At 43.4% G+C, this 20,566-nt stretch overlaps 1 protein-coding gene across 20 annotated transcripts in view; it reads right to left on the reverse strand.

The window, feature by feature from the left end:
• Positions 1–20,566, reverse strand: part of MAGI1 (membrane associated guanylate kinase, WW and PDZ domain containing 1) — a 330,591-nt gene that overhangs the window by 43,113 nt on the left and 266,912 nt on the right. For 16 of the 20 annotated variants that reach the window (XM_058845502.1, XM_058845489.1, XM_058845505.1 and 13 more), the window contains 5 exons: positions 17,135–17,192; positions 14,800–14,888; positions 13,799–13,891; positions 10,834–11,016; positions 9,059–9,679 (listed from right to left, as the gene is read on the reverse strand). In XM_058845502.1, the coding sequence (XP_058701485.1) occupies positions 9,059–9,679; positions 10,834–11,016; positions 13,799–13,891; positions 14,800–14,888; positions 17,135–17,192 (1,044 nt within the window). The remainder of the gene's footprint in view (positions 1–9,058; positions 9,680–10,833; positions 11,017–13,798; positions 13,892–14,799; positions 14,889–17,134; positions 17,193–20,566) is intronic. The other 4 variants (XM_058845495.1, XM_058845492.1, XM_058845491.1 and 1 more) reach the window with 1 other exon arrangement.

Raw genomic sequence — 20,566 nt, forward strand, 5'->3', positions numbered from 1 at the left:
TATTATTATATATTATTATTCCATTAAAATAGATCAGTAACTTGATATAGTTTCAAGGCTGTAACCTGTACATCTCAGAAACCAATCCTCAAGCACAGAAAGGAGACTTCTGAGGACTGGTATTTGCCAGCACATCCCTACCAACATCACCTTCATGTGCTCCCAGCCAGAGGCTCCTGACCTGTCCCAGCATCCTCAGCCAGCTGTGTCACCTCCCTCAAGCTTAGCCTTCCCTACCAAATCCGTCTGGCCTACAAGCCCTGCCAAACTCTTAAGCCAAACTTATGGCACACTGCAGGTCTTCTGGCACAAAAGGCACAGGTTAAGCAAGTCTTAAAGCTGGTATAACCTAATTACTATCATGATCACAAAAATAAATCTGAGACAAAAATAAACATTAAAACAAATGAACATAAAATTCCAGTGCAGAATGGGAAAAACATTTAAATTCAGAATGGAGAGACTTAGAGACATGCAGACAGATATTTAAAAGCAATCCATTTCAAAACAAAACCATTGACTAGTCCATTACAAACTCATCCTTCTTCCTCAGTTTTGCCCACCTGCTATTGCTTTTAATGACTCTCCAAATGTATTTAATTACAGTGATAAACAAAGACCTTTCTTGGATTTCTGACACCTCATTACTTCTGTTATGGCTGGTTATTATAATGCCAAATCAAGGCAGCAGCTATTGCACCTACCTGCAGTGTGGCTGATAAAAACTCATTATTTACTTGCACACCAAAATGTCACCCAGGCAGTATGTAAGGGTAGGAGGAAAAGCTGAGTGGAACGAAACCCTCCTTGCTGCACACCTCCAGGTCTGTTCCATTTCCTGCTGTGCAAATCCCGATGAAGATGTGGGAGGCACATCTCCAGCTAAATCTGCCTTATCTAATGCACAGTATTAGGTTCTGCTGTGCCACCTTGTGTTACATCACATCACATTTGATATAAAACAACACTGTGTGGGTTTAAGTTGCTCCACTTACACCACTTCAGCATTTAATACCAAAACCAAATCAACATAAGGTGAAAAAAAAGCACAAACTTCCAAAACCTCAAGCTAAGGAGTGGGGAAAAAAACAAGCAACCCTTTAGGAAGAATTTGAGAGCTCTCATCTTTCATTTGATAAGCAACCTCCTGTTTTGTACTCATTTCAGAGCCTACTGCTTTCTGCAAGATAGGATGATTTGGGCAATAAAACCTCCTGACGAGGAAATTTCAGCCATGTTTTTTTTCTTCCAGCATTCAGCAAATGCTTTGGTTTTCTTACTGATGCTAAAGCAGATCCAGATTCCCTGCCACAGAAAGGCAGCCATGCGTGTAACGTGCACGCCACCACTATTGTGCTGTCAGCACACAGGACTACACAAAACTGACATTATTTCCCTATTCCCAACACGTTAATTGTTCAGCTCCTTAGTAAATAAAGTACAGGTTTCCTCCTGGCCTTAAAGCTTGCTTCATGAAATAGAAAAAAACTTTAGAAGATTACATCTACCCTTGAAATAAATGCAAAATGTGTAACAAAATGCTGAATAATGAATCAGCAACTGTTCTATCCTATTTTACACTTCCAAGCAACTCTGGAGCTCAGATGACACATATATCTGGGGGACACAAGCTATAGCATAGATAGGCCATGCTGCCACAAAAATCCAGGGTAGCTCATGTTAAAGTTGATGCTGACCCAAAAAGCAGATTTCACATGCATCTCTTCATTTGCTTACTCATTTCTAGGAGAGAATCAGTGCAAATGGAGCTAATGAAGGGTAGCTGAGGGGAAAACACTTGGGCCTTGAATGCCTAACAGATTAGTGTCAGCAATTCACATGTATCACACCAGCAATAGCTGGAAATTCTGCAGGCAATTAAAATGTTCATACCCCAGCAATGCAGAATCTCCCTTGTTATCAGAACTGTAATATTATAAAGCTGCTTGTTTTGGAATCAAATGTTCATAGAACAATGTGCTTTGTTTGGAGTTCCTTGGCCTCCCATGGTTTAGGAAAGGCATTTGGGTATGAATACTAGAAGCTTGAAATAAGAAATCAAAACAAAACAAACAAACCAGAAAGAATTCTGATGTGGTATCTTTATATCTGGAATTTTGGGAGATTAAGGTAGGATTTTTGCACACGTGGGCTTTTTTATATTTGGATTTATCAATTACTGTTTCAACTGGATGTCTTCTACAGAAAAATTCCAGCAGGACCTGGCAATGTTAATTCATTAGTTCATTTATTTATATGAACATTAGTAACATACATTAAACTATTTGGTGTCTGAGCAAGCTACCAACAATTACCCTTGTGGCTGTAGCATCTGTAGGCATGAAAAACCTGGGTGAAACCCTGCTGCCTCCTGGAGTCTAATGGGAGCTCTGCCATGGATTTGAGCATCACCAAACCCCCTCCCCCTTTGTGTTTTTGGTAAGCAAAGTCATCCCAAACCTCACAAATTCAGATCATCAAAAACAAACGACTAATGTCACTAAGATTAACACCTGTAAAGCACTTTGAAGGAGAAAAAACACCACATAATCCCAACATATTACATTATTTATAAGACGACCTGATTTAAAATGTTAAGTTCGGCTTATTTTTATCACAAAGAGAAAACAAGTTTCTGCTCGCTTGCTTTACAAAACCAATTACAGTGATCAGTGTATGGAGCTGCATAACAATACACAGCATTGTCCCAAAAAGGCGTATCTAACACTCCGGAGCTGCTGCAGGAAAATTAACTCGAACACTGGATTGAAACACATGCACATAAGCAATTCTAATGAGGGGTATGAACTTCAAACTTCTTATTAAAAATACCTTAACTTATAACATTTCCTTTATTTCATCTTTTCCTGACTGCAACTGATTTTCCTATGTGCTCCTTGATACACTAGTGCCTAATCAGAATAAGGCTGTGAGAGAATAGTAAATGTTACATCAAATGTGCTTTAAACTTTCTTTAAAATCTCAACAGCTTCTTTTGGTGTTAGAATATAACTCCAGTCAACAAAGAGAAGAGAATAACAAAGAGTGACTTGGTGGTTTGAAAAAAAAAAAAAAAAAAAAAAAGATTCAGCTCCTCCCAACTAAAGGTTCCCCCAGTGCTGCTCCTGAACTGAAAGATTCAACAAACAGGTTTGGTGGGATACCTGAGTAGAAGGTACCAGCTTTGGTAGCTGGTGGTGATGGACAGAAGGTAAGACAAGGAAAAAAGAGGCGATTTGGGAAGGGATTTTTAAAAAGTTTAGAAGTCAACTGAGCACACCAGAGGGCAGGGAGGAATTAGATCTGCCCCTGATCTGGAAGGAGCTGCCACAGGAAGACCAACCATAACAGTGGCTCATGAAGGATGCCTGGCACCAGCAGCTCTGTGCTCAGCCAGATGAGGTCCAGGGAATAATATTCCTAGATACAAACACAGCACAAAGACCTCAGTATAAAGCTCTGGTCCCTCTGTCCTTGAGCTGAAAACACTGCTGGAAATGGTGAACTTTTCTTCCCATTCCACAAGCTTTGGCACTGTCAAACGTGCTCTGTGGTAACCATCAGATGACTCCCAGGTTGTGATTTTTGTCCCAAATGCAGCTTGGACTCACTTTCTCTCTAATTCAGCAGCTGCTAAGACAGTTTGAAATTTTCTGGCAGCTCAATGCTTAAGTGGCATGACTTTCAACTCACTCTTCACTGCAAGCCTAAAGGGTAAACAGAAGTGAGTGGCTTGTTCAAAAGAGTTCAAGTCTGCACTGAATAGCTGATTGCAGCTCTAATTATACCATGCTTTTACATCATTAGGGACAGCAAATGAAAAGGAGCTCTAATTTCATCCCTTCTTCTTTTTTTTTTCCTCTTACCACTCAATGATCCAGTTCCAGCTAAAGAAAGGAAGAGAAAACTTCATTTCCAGGTGGGAATTCCAGAAAGGGAAGGTCCATGTAGCTAAGGAGACTAAATACATTTATTGCTTTAGAGCTTTGTAATTTTTTTTTCCATTGTTGCAAATTTTTGTTGTAGTTACATGTGTCACAAGGAACTTCTTAAACCTACTAACCTGAGGAGGTCATAATATTCCCATAAATAGGGAGTTTACTATGGACTTCTACATAGAAGTAAGACTCAGGTACCCACTGATGGGCATTTAGACAAGTAGATGCTGCATTGATTCCTCTTCACATGAAACACATTTAGTTTTGACACTCCAGTATATATCTACATATCTATCTAGCATATGTATTTTTTTCAGAAGATGCATTTCCATTCCCCAGTTTAATGTGACTTTGGCACCAGGGAAAGCAATTAGAAATGGCACTGATTTGCATATGACATGTGAGTGACATTTCACCTGCGTGCCTTTACTCTGATCTGGAGCAAAGTGGGAACACACATCTTCCAGGGGATTACGTAGATCAGGCTCAAGGTTTATGCTATTTTTGACCTTCCAGTGAATGAAGATGCATCTAAGCACTAACTGTGAAAGCTTTGAATGTCAATTGTGCATTCAAACCTGTATGAACACTGCTCAGTGTAGTTCTTGGAGCTGAACACAAACTAAACACATATATTTTGGTTAACCTGAAGAGTGACCTAAAAATGGAGGAAAAGGGGAAAAAAATAATCCTCTTTAATCAGAGGCAATTCACAAAATACAAAATACATGAAAGTTTTCACTGAAACGAATATTAGATGTTAGTGATTCCAAAAAATACAGCACAGTAGTTTTGCAGAATTCCTTGTTCTGGCACATCCCCCCACCTGTCCTAACAGACACAGAATAAAAGTCCCTTGGGAAGCAGGGAAATTATTCTGACAAAATGTTTCTTTTATTATGAATAGAGTCTGTGCAGAATGGAGAGGTATTTGAGAACTGCTTATTTCAGTTGGTTACAGTGCATAGGCAAGGCTTCAATGACTAATGGATTTCAAGTGGCAAATAATATTACCTTGTTTCTTCGCTTTTTAAGTTTTTTTTGCTTTTTTTTTGTTGAAAGTACTTTATGTACTTGGTAGGTTAAAATAACCTTTTCAGCTACAAAAATTCAAAAGAAAGTTGTACCTTTTGTGGCTGCATTAACAATAACTCTTTAAAATAACAGAAGTATGTAATCATAATTTCCAGTGCAGGGACAAAAACATATGCCTAATTCTGCATTTTGTAGCAGCAGCACTGGTTTACTTTCAGGTGCAGAGCTCTCAAATGGTCCTGCTGGGTTATCAAGCATCTCCTTTGCAGGCACCATGTCCTGTCCCCTTCAAACGTGCTGAGCTTCACCTTCAGGCAGTAAAGCCTTCATGCCTCCTCCAGTTTGACTTACAGGCTCTAATGGCTTGGCACTATCTTCTCATTTCCAGTTTAAATTACTCACAGCCAAACAACACGCAGTTATTCAGCCAACTCCTTCATTTAAGTACCTTCTATCTTTCCTGCCTAATAAAGACAATAATTATTTTGTCCCCTCTGTCCCTTCATTTTGCCAAGCAAAAGCAGCTTTGCCAACCAGCCCAATCAACCCTCTGCACCCTGGGAGGGATGAACTCTTTGTGAACCCCTCAAGATCAATGAGTTTTATCCAGTTTTATCCAACTATAGGTGAAACAGGAAAACAACAGCAATATGATTAATCCTACAGAGTGGAGGAGGGAGAAGAAAATTTAAAAAAATTAAACTAGAATGTAGAAAAGGTAAATTTTCTATGAGGCCTCTGGAAAGCAAATTCTCAGTGATCTGACTTTGAAGTGATGTCAGAGTGAAGTCACATCACTCAGTGATGTGACTTTGAAGTATTTCTCCCTCTGCCCCAATCCTGCTAACGATTTTAGATTGCACATAAGCACACAGAGGGGGCATTTCAGCTTCATCCCTCCTGAAATCATCCTTGTGTTCCTCACTCAGAGGCAGCAGCAGGATTTGCCCTCTCCCATAAGCCAGTGCTTCAGCTGAACCCACTTCACAGCAAATATTTTACAGGCTGTTCTCAGCAGCTCTGCGTTTGCATTTCAACAATTAGACCTCCTTGTTGGGGGTGCACCAGCAGCTTGGAGCAGGCAGAGCTTTTCCTGTGTATTGCACATCTCTTTCTGATATTTTTCTGCTTGATTAGTAATCACTTCTAAAAATCCTTTTGACAGCTCTTGAATGCAAGCCTTAGTGTGGCAGGGATGCTTCCTGCACAGCGGGGCTGAATACAAGTGCTGGGCTGAATGGAAGAATGCTGACAGCATCTGAGCACTTTCCTCTCTGGACACCAGAGGGAGGAGGAGGAAAGGACAAGCGACAGGGAAGCTGAAGAACAGCTTCAAAAGCCCTGAAGGAGCTCATCAGACACCAGAGCCAAATACATTTCTGCAATGGGACCAAAATAAATAGTGGCGCCTTGTCTGGGGATGGTGCTGCTGAGGAGAGACTTGGCAGGGGTAACACGAGGTAAAGTTACAGGGGAAAGGACCCGAGTGCAGCAGCACTGAGTGCCAGGTGGATTTTAGCCAGTTACACCTTTTGTGTTTTTTAAATAGTTTAGGTTGGAAAGGACCTTAAAGATCATCTAGTTCCAACCAGCCTGCTGGGCACAGGACACCTTCCACTATCCCAGGGTGCTTCAAACCCCATCCAGCCTGGCCCTGAACACTTCCAGGGATGGGGCAGCCACAGCTTCCCTGGGCAACCTGTGCCAGGTCTTCACCACCCTCACAGGGAACAGCTTCTTCCCAATATCCAATCTAAACCTACCTACGTTCAGTTTAAAGCCATTCCCCCTATCCTGTCTCTACATGCTCTTGTGAAAAGCCATTCTCCAGCAATCTTGTAGGTTCCTTTAGGTACTGGAAGTTGCTGTAAGGTTTCCCCAAAGCTTTCTCTTTTCATGTTGAGCACCCCCAGCTCTCAGCCTGTACTCATAGCAGAGCTACTCACATCCTCATCCCTCTGATCATCTTGGTGGCCTGCATTGTTCCAGTGCTGGGCCCCTGAGCAGGACACAGTGCTCCAGGTGGGGTCTCACAAGGGTGGAGCAGAGGGGCAGAGTCCCCCCTCACCCCCAAGGAGCTTTGGGTGCAGCCCAGGACACAGCTGGGTTTCTGGGCTGTGAGTGCACATGGCTGGGGCATGTCCAGCCTCTCATCCCCCTTCATCACCTCAGAAGCCTTAAACAAACCTGACTGGTTTTGGTTCTGAGGCTACTCCTGTGCATACTCTGCTTGGCTTCTCTGCCACAGTTTGAGGGCCTTTTGCTCCAGCTTTCCCCTGGGCATGAGGAGAACTTTGTTTCAGTGATTAACTGTGGACTAGGGCCACCAGGATCTCCAAGTTCTGTACCACAAGAGCGTGAAATTTGAAACTGCAAGTGCTCTGTGCTGAGATGGAAATGAGAAGACCTTGAAGGAAGGAGGGAGGCAGTTCAAGGAGACTGACATGGTACCTTATCTAGGAAGGTGATAGCAAATGTGGTTAGTATCTTGATTAAATTAAAAAAAAATAAAAAGATTCAACAAGATTACAAGGGAGCTATTTACTATTTTATTAAAACTAGGCTTTTATTTCCTCATCAAAACTTTTCATTATGCCTTCAAGGCTTTAGGAGGATTATTAAATGTCAGGCACAATTCAAATAATTAATATATGGTGTTACCAGATATATATGCACTCTCCAGGAGCATTAATAATAGCTGCTATTTTTCTTCCAACCATATTTTCTCCATAATACATATATTAATCATAAGAATGAAGTGCATTTTTTAAATCTCTCTAGTACTAGAAGTCTTTAAGGAACTCACACTTTGAAAATTGGAGAATTCTTAATATATTCTGTTCTCTACTTTCTAATTTACTATGAAAATACAAAAACACAGTAAGCACTTGGAAAGAAAGGAATATAGAAAAGGCAGTGCTTTCTCCAGAGCTGCTATTAATTGCAGAATCAATGTATTCAATGCATTGAAATAGGTCTTGGAAAACAACAAACCAGACTTGTAAATTCAGGAAACAACTTGTCCCTTGTTAAAATGGACTGGCTTTTGGTGTTTACTACAATCAAAACACTTCAGAACAGTCAGCAGGAAAGTATTTTTATAGCACACACTCCCTGCAGGGCTGGCTGGGGGCTGTGTTCATCACCTACTGCCTCTGCAGCGAGGTCATTCCTGTCATCCACAGGGCACCCAAGTGTGTGCTGTCCATAAAAACCTGCATGGGACACGGAGCACAGTGGGGACAGGCCTTTGTCCCTCTGAGAGCCCCACTGCCAGTGCCAGGGAGGGAGGGAGAGCCAAGCCCTCTGCTCTTGACTGCACACAACAGCCGACCTGGACTTTGCCTGTGAGCTATCCCAAATCTCAATCCATAGCCTAAAGGGGTGCTAGCTCAGGTTACTGTGTGCAGGGAAAGAGTTCCTGTGCATGGAGTGGCCAGTCACAGGTCACTTGCCAACCATGCTCCATGTGGGCTGCCTGTGGGATGGGTTCTGTACCTGCTGGTGGTCTTGGCAATGCTACCAAAAAATGAGCTCAGCTCCCAATGGCACAGCAAACAAAGGTGCAGAAGTCACACTGCAATTGCTTACAACTTGGAGAAATTTAAATTCTCTTCTGTGCTCCCAAATGTATCCCAGGTATAATTCTTCCCCGATGAAGAGTCATTAAGTATCTGATTTTGAACACTGCAAATTACAGAACATATTACCAGCCTTTTCCATATCTCAGAATAGCTCAAGGAATGTCCATGTTCTATTTAAAACCCTCAAGTTTGCAGAGCATGAGACCAGGGTTTGTTATGTAAGCAAAGGCGTAGCCACACGTGTAACCACACCACCCTCCTGCCCCTTACCAGCTTTGTGTGCACGTGGGAACCTGAGCATCCCCCGCAGTGCAGCAGCACACAATAAATAATTTTAACCATCTATGTGACCTGACAACTGCCAACTTGGGGCAGTTCCTACACCTCAGGAAAAAAGCCATTTCCACAGAGAAGCTTAGGAGAGCAGATCTTCCGTGACATGCGTTTTTTCCTTTTTTTAATTTCAAGAAGAGGTGTTTTAAAGCAGTTTTGAAGACTTACCTCCTCGCTGCACCAGCAACGTGACTTCGCTTCCCTTAGGACATTCAATCAGCATATCCACCACCTGGTTGTGAGTGAGGCTCTGCACATTCTTCTTGTTGACTTCGACTATGAGGTCGCCCTCCTTCAGGCCGCGGCACCGCGGGCTGTCCACAATTTGTTTCACTCTTTGGCCGCCCCCACCGGGACTGTCTGCTATAGTAAACCCAAAGCCCATGGGCCCTTTCACTATGTGCACAGTTATGAGTTCAGGCTGTGTTGCTATCGAGGATGCCAAAGACACCGTGTCGTTGGGGTAGCCATGGGGTCCATTGGAGGAGACCTCAGCCGGGCTGCTGGGCCTCGCCTCCTTTGTGCCATTAACTTTCCCTGTTTTGCTACTGTGGCTCGCCGGGGAGTCGTAGTTTTCCTGCCCGTTCACAATGATCGGCTCTTTGTCCAAAATTGCCACGGACGTGACCAGGCTCGTGTTGGGGTCGTCGGGGTCAAAGGGCAGGGGGTAGCCCCGGCACAGTTCGAGGTCCACGCTGGCACCGATGGGGATGGACTGGAAGATTTTCACCACTTGGGCGTGAGTGTGCCCCAGCACACAGGTGTCGTTCACGCTGACTATGACGTCCCCTGCAGCGGACACAGACAGAAAGACCATTTTGTGCACTGCAGAAAGGTGAGGACTCCAGCCTGAGAGCAGATCTGCAGCATCCACAGGTACCACTCACAGGCAACAGCAGCATTTCAGCACAAGCAAAAGGAGTGGTGACACTTGGGCGAGCAAAAACTCTCTGGATACACGGTATAAAGCCTTTATGTACATAAATGTTTTTGAAAGTGAAAATGGAATTGGCTCATGCAAAAAAATTAATGAATTTAAATGATGGTATATGGCCCGTTTCACAGCTCTTTTGAAGTCCAGCTCTCCCTGTTACACGTTGACATATGATCTAAACAAAATTGAGAACACATGGGAGCTGTAACAGAAGGCTCTCAAATACCAACTGCTCAAACACAGTGAGTGCCACATGTCATGTCTCATACTTCAGCCTGAAATCCAGCTATCGATTAAGTTATGAGTCATTTTATTAACACTGGGGCTGAAAAAGAGGGATGTTGAGTGCTGTGATGCTCCAACTGAATGTGAGGAGTTGTGAACTCAGATGAAGCCTAAGAGGACTTCATAGAATCAAGGTGGAAAAATACCTCCAAGATCATTGAGTCAAACCATTAACCCAACACCACTGTGTTCACCACTAAACCATATTTCATATTTTGCCACTAAACTGTGGTGGACCTGATCTCTGGCAAAATCAATTTGCCCTCGGTGCCTCCACAAAGGGAGATGCAGATTAGCCCATTCCTTGGGAGCAGCTTTGGAAAGGGGCAGGCAACATGGCAGAGATACAAACACATGGTGGTGCAGCCCTACAAAAATCCATCATACATTGCCACAGCAGGGAGCAGGAACCTATATCCTGATGTGGAGCCTCACAACTGCTGGCTCCTCTCCTCAGATCAGTGTGGAGAGAGCAGGAGCTGGTACTGCCCCAGCTGGGTATTTTGACACTGAGATGGAATTCTAACACATGAAGTGTCCTTTTCCAAGATTCTGGAAATATCCCTCAATGTATCTCACCTCCTTACTTGCTGATCAGAAAGCTGAATGACTTTCCCCAAGAAGGGGGGATGAAGACTACAGTCCTTTATGAAAGGCACTTCAAACCAGCTGCAAAAGCACAAACCAAAGTGGCTGTGATGATTTTGATACAAAGCATCAGTACCTGTTTCCATTTTGCCATCCAACGCTGCAGGACCATCCAGCACCAGACTCTTGATTTGGAGGAATTCATCTGGCTCATCTCCTCCGACGACAGTGAAGCCAAACCCCCTGCTGCTTTTCCTTAGCTTGGTGTGAATGAACTTCCCCTTCAACTCAGAAGGGTTTCGTGTAAAAAAGGGTTTTCCTGTGTAGGAAGTTTGGAAAAAAATCTATAAGCAGGCAGGCAAGAGTGTTTGATCTCTCTTTCCTCTGCCCCTCCCCATTCTAACGAGTCCATGCACAAACACAGCAGTGTGCAGGGACAGGACTGCACTTCACTCCTGCACCCTCTCATCTCATCACACTTCACCTGTCTCCCTGGATCCAGGCATGCAGTAAAAGGCGTGAACAAAACCCCAGTACCTGGCACTTTGTTAGCTGTGGTCGTGTGCACCAAAGCCCCATGGCTACAAAGGGAAAAGCATGCTGCTTTAAAGAATGGAATATATTAAAGCTGGGAATGCTGGGCTAGATCTGTGTCTCATCTCTGTCCTCAGGTGGTTATATCCATCCCAGGAAGGATGGGGCAGGGTTAGGGGGACTTCTACAGAAGGAGTCTGCAGTGAGAGATGCTGCAGAAAGAGGCATCATTGTGTCTTTCACCACCTTTCTCCCAACCCACTGAGCAAAAAGCAAGTTCTGAGCTCTGACAAGATGCTGATATCCTTTAGCACAACCCCCAGCCCCACCATTGCTACTACCCTGTGACCTCTAGTGAAAAAGGGGAGGACGCTGATGTTGTTCTTCAGACACTGTTTGAAGTCTTTTCTCTTTCCTTTCTTGCCTGTTGTGGATGAAACACTTCTGGTGTGAAGTATGAATTAAAGAGCAGCTCAGGACCAGAGCAGTTGTGCTGGAGGGCTGGAAATGCTCTCTGGGACCACAGCTAAGAGGGAAAGAGGTGCTCCACGGACAAAAGCACATCCTTGCAAAGCATATTGCACAGGCTCAGAAAAGGGATCATGCTTGCTGCACTTCACAGTGCCAACACTAGACACCTTTGCACTTTTAATTGTTTTTAATGCTTAGTCTGTGCCACTAAGCCCTCTGGTGACAGCTCTGGGATCAGCAGTGGGTATCCCAGCCAGCAGAGCTGGAGCACTTTCAAACACCTCAGCAGCATTGCTGTGGGCCTCTGCTCAGAAAGGAGACCTCGGGGGAGAGCGGGAGGATTTGAGACTAGTAAGCCTTTGACTGGGGGGAAAATGTATATTTGAAAATTATTCATGAGGAGGCAGTGTGAGGACTTGTAGTTTTCTTGCCTTTGAAGGGTTTCAGAGGAACACGGTAATCCTGCACATTGTGGGCAGATGGTCTGCTCAGACCCCAGCCTGCAAAAAAGCCCTGAGTATCAAAGTGCAACCCAGTGTCTCAGGTAACAAACACAGCAGAGAGGCAGAGTGCAGCAGGGCTCATTCCTGGTTCAAAGGACAAGCAGAACAAGCAGGGCTTGCTGGTGTCTGCCCACAGACACAAGCTGAGCTTGCCCTGCAGCAGCAGGACAGCAGCACCACAGGCTACATCCCACCTACAGCATCCAAGAGGGTATCACATTTGAAATTAGTGTATCTACAAAACCCAGGCTGTGAGAGTGTTGCCAGGGGCATAGGGAGGGCTCCTTGTGCCCACGTCCCTGGCAGCAGTGCAATCAGGGGGAGAGATGGAAACCTCTGGGCATGGAAGCTGGAAAAAAGCTGCTGCAAATGGGGAGCAAGAGAAGAGGGAACAGCACTGAGAAAAGAAGAGGAAGGAATGAAAGAGGGGAGGAGTCATCAGCAGATACCAGGACATGTCAGAGTGGTGCTGAGACAGGTTAATGCTCTGCTCTAACACTGCTGCACAATTTTGGTGGCTGAGTAGGCTCCCAACATCACCCCTCCATGACGGCTCCTTTGCATCGCCATGTGTGGATGCTTGCTTCAGCCTGACTGTGGAAAAGGCAAAGGTGGCATTCACAGATGCCTCCAGGAGGAAGATCAGCATTTTTGGGGCATTCTCATGACATCTCTAAACTCAGGTGCCTGGTGGTCAGGGCGCCATCCTCAGACCTCCTGTGTTTTTAACTGGCTACCAGGTTGGATTACTCTAATGTACTCTAATACCCCTTAGGACTGTGCTGGGGGCTTTGGGTCCTGTGAAATGCCATGTCTGTTGTGGAAGGGCTGATCTGTTTCTACCTGCTGCAGAGAGCACTTTCTGGCTCCTCCTGTCAGGAAAGGCTGCCTGGGACAGCACATTCCAGTCAGGCTTGCCTTCAGAGACCACAGGAGTACTTCTCAGCTCCCAGCTGCTCCCAACTCTGTCAGGAAGATGCGTTCCTGCCAGATTCCCCCTCTCACCTTGCCCAGGCACTGGCTCCTGCAGACCAGGGCAATGCCACTCACTTGCAATGCAATTCAGATGTAGTCAAAAATAAGCCTACTTACAACCACTTGTAACCAGAGAGCACTTTACTGCCACAGGTACAAGTGGAACTCCCTGCCCTTGCTGGTGAGCTGACCTGGCAATGTTTCAGCTCATGCTGCAAATTCAGGAATGATTCATATCCTGCCTGGTGAGTTACTTAAGGCAAACAACTGGTCTCTGAGTAACTGGCTACACAGACCACTGACACAATAAATAAGGCTGTAATAGCCCAAAATACCTGTACAAAGTACAACTTCTGAGTAAGTCCACTGTGTTTGCAAACTTGGAATGCTACACAGAGAATATGCTACAATCCTCTTTTTGATGCACATAATCTCATTCACCTCTTGCATTCAGAAACAAATGTTTCCCAGTCTTGAAATCTGGGAATTCAGCTAAGCAGACATAGGCCCTGGTGTGTAACTAGTCATGGAAATACTGCCCTTGTGGTGGCTGAAGGAATTTCATTCTCAGGAAAAAACCTTGTTGCTCTTTTACAACTGGTTTAACAAGGCTGTTACCTTGTACTGGTGCTTCCCGAACTGCCTCTTGGTTGTTTGAAACATGGTTTGGAGCAGCAGGTGGAGGGAGAGATGGACACTCCTCTGTCCATTCTAGAGAGGGCAGAGAGGGAAATGTTACTGGTTTCACAACAGCACCATGAGCTGCTGCATGTGCACATGCTGGGAATATGGGGGTCAAGCAGAGGAGAGGTGAGAAGTATGGCAAGAGAGGAAACAGTCACAGACAGAGGGAATAAAATGAATGAGACATCCAAAAACCAGTTCTGAAGGATCTCTATATCCAGGTCAACTGATCCATCTGCTCGGGCATCCTATCTCACACTGAAACTTGGGATATGATTTGCATCTAAGTGGGCTTGACATTTAAATGAAATCTACTCCTTGTGCCACTCATGGCATCTAAGAAGAACAAACCCAAATGCCACAGGGCCCTCACTGCAGTTGGGCTGCATTTGAAGAAAAAAATGCAAAAAGAAAGAAAGAAAAAAAGGGGCTGAGAGGGAGGAAAAGAAATTTTTAAAATGTGCTTCAAAATAAGGAAATTACTTCAGATTTTAGAGCCTGACGACATACAAAGGTCTCTGTTTAAGAAGTCCCTCATGCAGGGTTTTAGTGCATCTAAGTGCCCAGTCCTCATCCCCTCTGATAGCCTGAGTCCCAGGGCACCCTGGAACAACAACATGATGGAGCAAACTGAAGAGGAAAATGTGTTTTAGCTGTCTCTGGGAAGTCTAGAAACTTTCCAGAAACAAAGGACACATAAAGAGAGATCTCTCCTGTTTAACAAGATTGAAACCTTCTACATGTGACACAGTTTAGATTTCCTCCGTTGCTGCATCTTGTGTGAAGGACAAACGCAGCCACTCCTATGCACGTCCCTTTGCCTCTACACACCACAGCCACGAAGGGAAGGACACACACACTGGCACGGTGCTGCCATGGCCAGGGGGGACATTCCCCATGAACACCCCACCCACCCTGCCCTCAAGGGTGCCAACCTTCTGGAGGCTGCTGCTGCTGTTCCAGCTGCTTCTTCCTCTTCGCCTCAAGAACTGGGTTTTCATACTGTGTCTTCCTGTTGATGTGGCTGGAGAGGGAAGAGAGCAATGATTTAGGGAAACTTGTGGTGCAGCAAGCAGGAATGAGGGCCAGGCATTGAAACTCTTTTTTCTGAGGAAAGGAGTAAAATACCAAACAGACCAAACAGCAGTGGGTATGGAGCAAAGCTCATCCAGTTGTCCCAAAAAGAGTATTTAGAAAAACAAGCAGGCTGTGGTATTGCTATGATTGTCTCAAGTAGGTATGGCTAATTCCTTCAAATAGATTAAAGGAGTGATCTATCTGTGAAAAATGAGATTAAAGCAGGAAAGGCATGCTGTCTGATTGCATTTTAAAAGACAGGCCTGTATCATCCCTGCATAATCAGACTCCCAGAGGTGCAGTCATTTCCTGGCTCATCCAAGTTAAAAACAAAACAAAACAAAATAAAAAAAACCTAAACAAATCAAACCCTAACATCTGTCAGCGATCTGATCAATGCACACAGGGTGTCTTAAAAATATCTTCAGGGATGCAGGCTATGAGCTGGGCTCCAAATAGATCAAAATCTATCCAGAATCAGCCACCAGCAAATACTCCCAGTGGAAACCAGCATTTAGTGAAACTTCAGCTGCTTTCCTCAGGCAGCTTTTGAGCATCATGAGATGTTGAGAACCAATACTTTACACCAGTTCCAGGAAAAGAAAAAAAAAAATCATCCCAGTCCCATCATGGCAGACAAGGCATGCACTCACCAGAGGATTAAACCTTATTAAACCAAGTGATGAACAGCAGCCACAGATGCTGGGGTGGCAGGGGCAGGGCTGGGACTCCCTGAATGGCTCATCAACTGTCCAAGAGCCATTTTCAGTAGTGATTTTACAAGCAGACCTCAGAAAAATATATTACCTTAAAGCCTATCTTTATACAAAGCAAAGTTTACCATTAAAAACTGGCTACTATATTGTCTCCCATCCAGTATGCCTTTATAAAAAAATCCACATGAGGAACAACCATATTTTCAAGTAATTGTGACAGAAGCACTCCAGGGATTCATGTTCAGAAAATTTTCTGCTAAAGATCAACATTAAATCACTAAAAAAGTATTTAACTTACTAAATAAAAGAAAACAAGTTAGTGAGTTCTAACTCACTGAAAAAGATTTCCCATTTCAAGATACCTTCAAATAGGCAAGAAAAAATGATAACTACTTTAAAAATGACATAAACTTTTTCATGATACAATTGTATCTCAATGAAAACTATTATGTAATAACAGAATGCCTGATTTGAAGGGACAGAGACAAATGCTAAAATTATAACCATCTTGCTAGCTTAGAGATAGCAAGTAAAATAAAATTATGTCTTATTGCAGTTACTTTTTGATTTAATTCGATCAGTAAGGAGTGCCACAAAACTAATGGGCATGTGTATATTAAGTGACAGACCAACATCTGTAAAGATCTCTTGGCATGGCATTTAATAGTTGAAAAACATTCTTGATGTCTTTGGTAAATAAATGTCAAGCCTTAATTACACAGTTTGCTAACCCTGTTTCCCTAGGCACAGATGGTAGGGTCAGAAATGAGCCAAAGCAGACAGAAACTGTATTCCATGTCTATTCTGAGGGCTATCATAAGCCATACTACTAGACAGGACTATACACATAATTAAAAATTCATTTTATGGGGTCAGTGATGAAACAAAACTCCTATCTCTGTTTTCCCAGAGGAGCAATCTGACATGTCGATAAAGGAGAAGCTGCTATAATTCCACAGAGAGTCCCATTAAACCTGTAATTCTATTCACAACCACACAGCCTGATGGAAGAGCCTCTGCCACAGCTGTTTGGTCACACCATCTTCTCCATTCCTCCTTTTGGCCGTCTTCTGACACAACTGGCTGGTGGATTGCTTTGCACACTCATTTTGTGACCACAGCACTGCACAAAGGGGATTGAACTCAGTTAATTGCACACTTGCTAATATTCTTTGGATAGAAGTATTTTGTGAGGTGCTGGGGCTCCTTCACATCCCAACCTGGATTGCTCCTGCCCTCCCTGAGCTCAATCCCCTCCCAGGGCACTCCTGTCTCCCCTGAGCCCACTCCTGCTCTGGGGTGGATGGAATGGCCAGACAGGGCTGTCCTCTCCAAGACCCTGTAACATCCCCCAGCCTGTAATGGGCCAAGGTCTTCTCCTCCTCCTTGCTCTGAGATGTTACCAGCAAAGCACAGAGTGGGCTGAGGGAAAGCCTCCTCCCCCAGCAGCCACACCAAAACAGGGAGCAGCACTTACTCTACATAGTAGACACCATATACGGGATCCTCAATTTTCTCCCAACCAGCAGGCAACTCTGGAAATAGAAAAAGCATTACTGAAGCCTCCAAGGCAGGTTTTTTTCTGACAGGCAGCTGCTCCTGCCCAACGTGCAAAACACATCAGTAGGTCAGACCTTGCTTTGGATACTTTTCTCAATGATCACAGCCCCTCTGAAGGGCTGGCACAGCACAACACCAACACCCCAGCCTGTGCTGCCGTGCTGGGTCACCACATCACAGGGAAGACACCCACACTGGTCAATTTTTGATTTGCTTTTTGCATTAAATGAGAAAATGCTCAATAAATTTCCTGTCTGGGACTGCCTCAAGTACACCCCTGGATTCTCCACCATGGCCAGTGGCCCTGGATGGAGCAGTGCAGGAAAGGCCAGGGCATTTCAACACCAACCCATGAAGGTGGGTGAGACTATGGCAAGAAATTGTAGCCCACTGACAGAGACCACTTCCACCTCCTGTACCAGGGCCAAGCCATTTATGCTTACCAGTGCAGAAAAGAGGATTTTTTTACTCCTTTCTTTGAGATTTGCATGGCTCAGCCATGAGCCCAACACAAAACCAGGACAAGGTGGATTTAACCAAGATATGGAACCCACCCAAGAGGGGCTGGCACACGGGTGTATTTCATTGCACAACACTTCATGTAAGAACACACACTGCCATAGTCACATGGAACAGAGATTTCCTTCCTTTCATTACCAAAATTGACAAAAAACAGTTTTGAAGATGAAATTAACATTTTGAAATGGATCCGCTTTTGTTCCTGTTGATTTTCTAGACTGCAGATAGTACTTTAACTATAATTAGTGAATGTAATGCAATCACTTCAGCACCCAACTGAGGGTTATTAAAGCTGTATGTGTTACTTAAGGGCGTGATCCATGTGCCACTCATTTAAACACAATGTTCCCATTGGCTGGGGGTAACAAAATATTCATCCTATTAACAATACAGAGTGGTGTGTTTGTGTAATACTGTGAAACAACCCAGAAAAAGGCTCCACCACACTATGGACTGTGCTCATGTGGTCCCACCAATTCTGCACATTCATTTAAATATAGGAAAAACCCAACACTGTTGGATGACACAAGTTCAACTACCCCATGCAAAATAATATGTCAAAATTTAACATGAAATTCGTCAACACTGACAGGAATCTATGTTTGTTCATTATCGAATGCAGAGATTTATTTCTTTTAATGGCATCAATTGCTGAGCCAATACAATCAACAATGGCCCATTAATTAGAATAATGTTGCTTAAGGATAGAAATATCTCAAGACTGGAGAGGAACAGCATCTATACAAACACACATGGACTAATTACTCAAAGTTTATGTTGGTGTTCAGAATTGGCTGGAGATCAGATGAAATCAATTTTCATGGGTTTTGCTCCACATGTTCCTTATTTGCAGATAAAAGGTAGGCTTTCCATTTTTATCATTATTTTATCCTCATTGTGTTTAAAACCTTTGGATTCCTTGAGACATAAGCCATTAAATGCAAGCCAGTGCTAACTTCTGGGCATGAAAAAACTCCATGTTTTTATCAGCAGATTGAAGGCTTCAGAATCAGATATTCCTTTACACCCTGCAAGTTTTTTTTGAGAAAAAGTCAGAAAGCTAGAGGCCAATCTTGAAAGTCTTTTCGCAAAGGGAACTCTCAGGTTTGCAGAGGAGTCCCAGAAGGTGAGAACACCGTGGGACTGGCTCCAAGAGTTTCAGTGTGATTCAATTAAGACCTAGCATGAAGTTGGGAAAATCACAAGCTGTTGCAGCCATTTAGTTTGTTGCACTGTGGTGAAAGTAGAATGATAAAGAGATCAAGCTGAGGTGAAAGAAAAATAAAAAGTCAATGAGGGAAAGGAGAAGCAATGCACTTCAAATGAGTTCCACCAGTGTCATGCTAAATATCTTTTGTCTGTTTTGGACTACTAAGTGCTCTTTTATTTTTAAAGTTTAAGCAAAAAAACTTGGATTTTTTCTTTTGTTCACAAAAGATTTTTATATTAAATTTCTCTTTTATTCCTCCCTTGTAAAGTATTTTCACAAAAGATCAGAACACCAGCACTTTCCTAACCCCAGAAATGGCACTATGCCAAAATCTTTCCAGCATACTATCTCTGCAGCTTTTTTTAAGGAACAAATCTCCATGTTTTCAGATATAACAATATACAAAACTACAGCTTTTAACACATTTCTTGTTGATTATGTAGAGGCACTTTTCAACTCCTACAAGCTTCCAGAAGTTCTCTAAAGCAAAATGCAATATTCTCCACAGCCATGTTGCAGTCTAGCTTCTTTACTGAATTAAATTATTCATCTCCTTTCTCTATCTCTCCTGCCAAACTGAAGATGACCCAGAGCATTAGATTTTACCACAAAGATGAGATTTCAAAAAACATTTTGCATCATTAGGAGCCTGAGTGAGCCATATGGTTCTTATTTTGGTACATCCATGCAGCACCAATGCAGTCTCAGAGCATTTATCAGCAGGTGGGTAAATTCAATGGACAAATATCTAATGTCACAATTTGAAGCCTTGGATAAGCATACAGATTCCTGTTGAGATGCTCTAGTATCCTGCCCTACATACAGAGGGGATGGATGGATTCCTAAAAAATTACTTCTCTAGCCACCAGGTATTTCAGCTGCAGCCATGCACTGCTGTGAAGGAGCTGGAGAGGAACTCAGTACACTCAGCTCTTACTGCTCCCTGTGAAGCTATGAGGGTTGGTCCAAGCCAAAAAGAATCTTTTGTGTCTGAAAAACAACTTTCTGTTAAAATGTGGTGACCTATTACTCCACAGCTCTTTGGAAAACAAGAAGTTGTGAAAATGCCTCAAGTCTTAATCTTATATTTAGAACATAAACTCTTGATAAGTTAAGGCAACAAACAGCTGTTGCCAACCAGTTTTTACTAACCTGAGTTACTACAACTATACTAAGTTTTCATGCCCCCTCCCTAATGTTGCTGTAACCAGTTGAGTAATTTGGAAATGTCTTTCTTCACACTGCAATGTCTGCACATCTCAACAGCATATTGATGGGCTATGAGCTCAATAAAACTTATCTGCACTGAAACAAAGGGAACATCTCATGATGCTTGAGCAGAACACCTGTGTACGTAAATGCCTGCAGATACAGGGTCAGGCTTATCAATTAATGAGTTTCCTTGCATCTTTGTTTTCAGCTCTGCTCTTGCACTAATTCCTGATAGCAGACTGAAAGAAGGGTAATTTCTGTTTAAAACTGCCTCTAAATTTGCTTTTTTAAAACCTCCCTCTCATTTTAAGCCACAACCATTTAAGGTTGTGAAGACCTTCGTGAGAACCCTTTGCAGATTGCTGATCTGCATCCACCTACTTTTGAGGGTACATCTGCTGCTGATCA

This window comes from Poecile atricapillus, chromosome 9 (genome assembly GCF_030490865.1).
Source record: "Poecile atricapillus isolate bPoeAtr1 chromosome 9, bPoeAtr1.hap1, whole genome shotgun sequence".
Taxonomy (NCBI): domain Eukaryota; kingdom Metazoa; phylum Chordata; class Aves; order Passeriformes; family Paridae; genus Poecile; species Poecile atricapillus.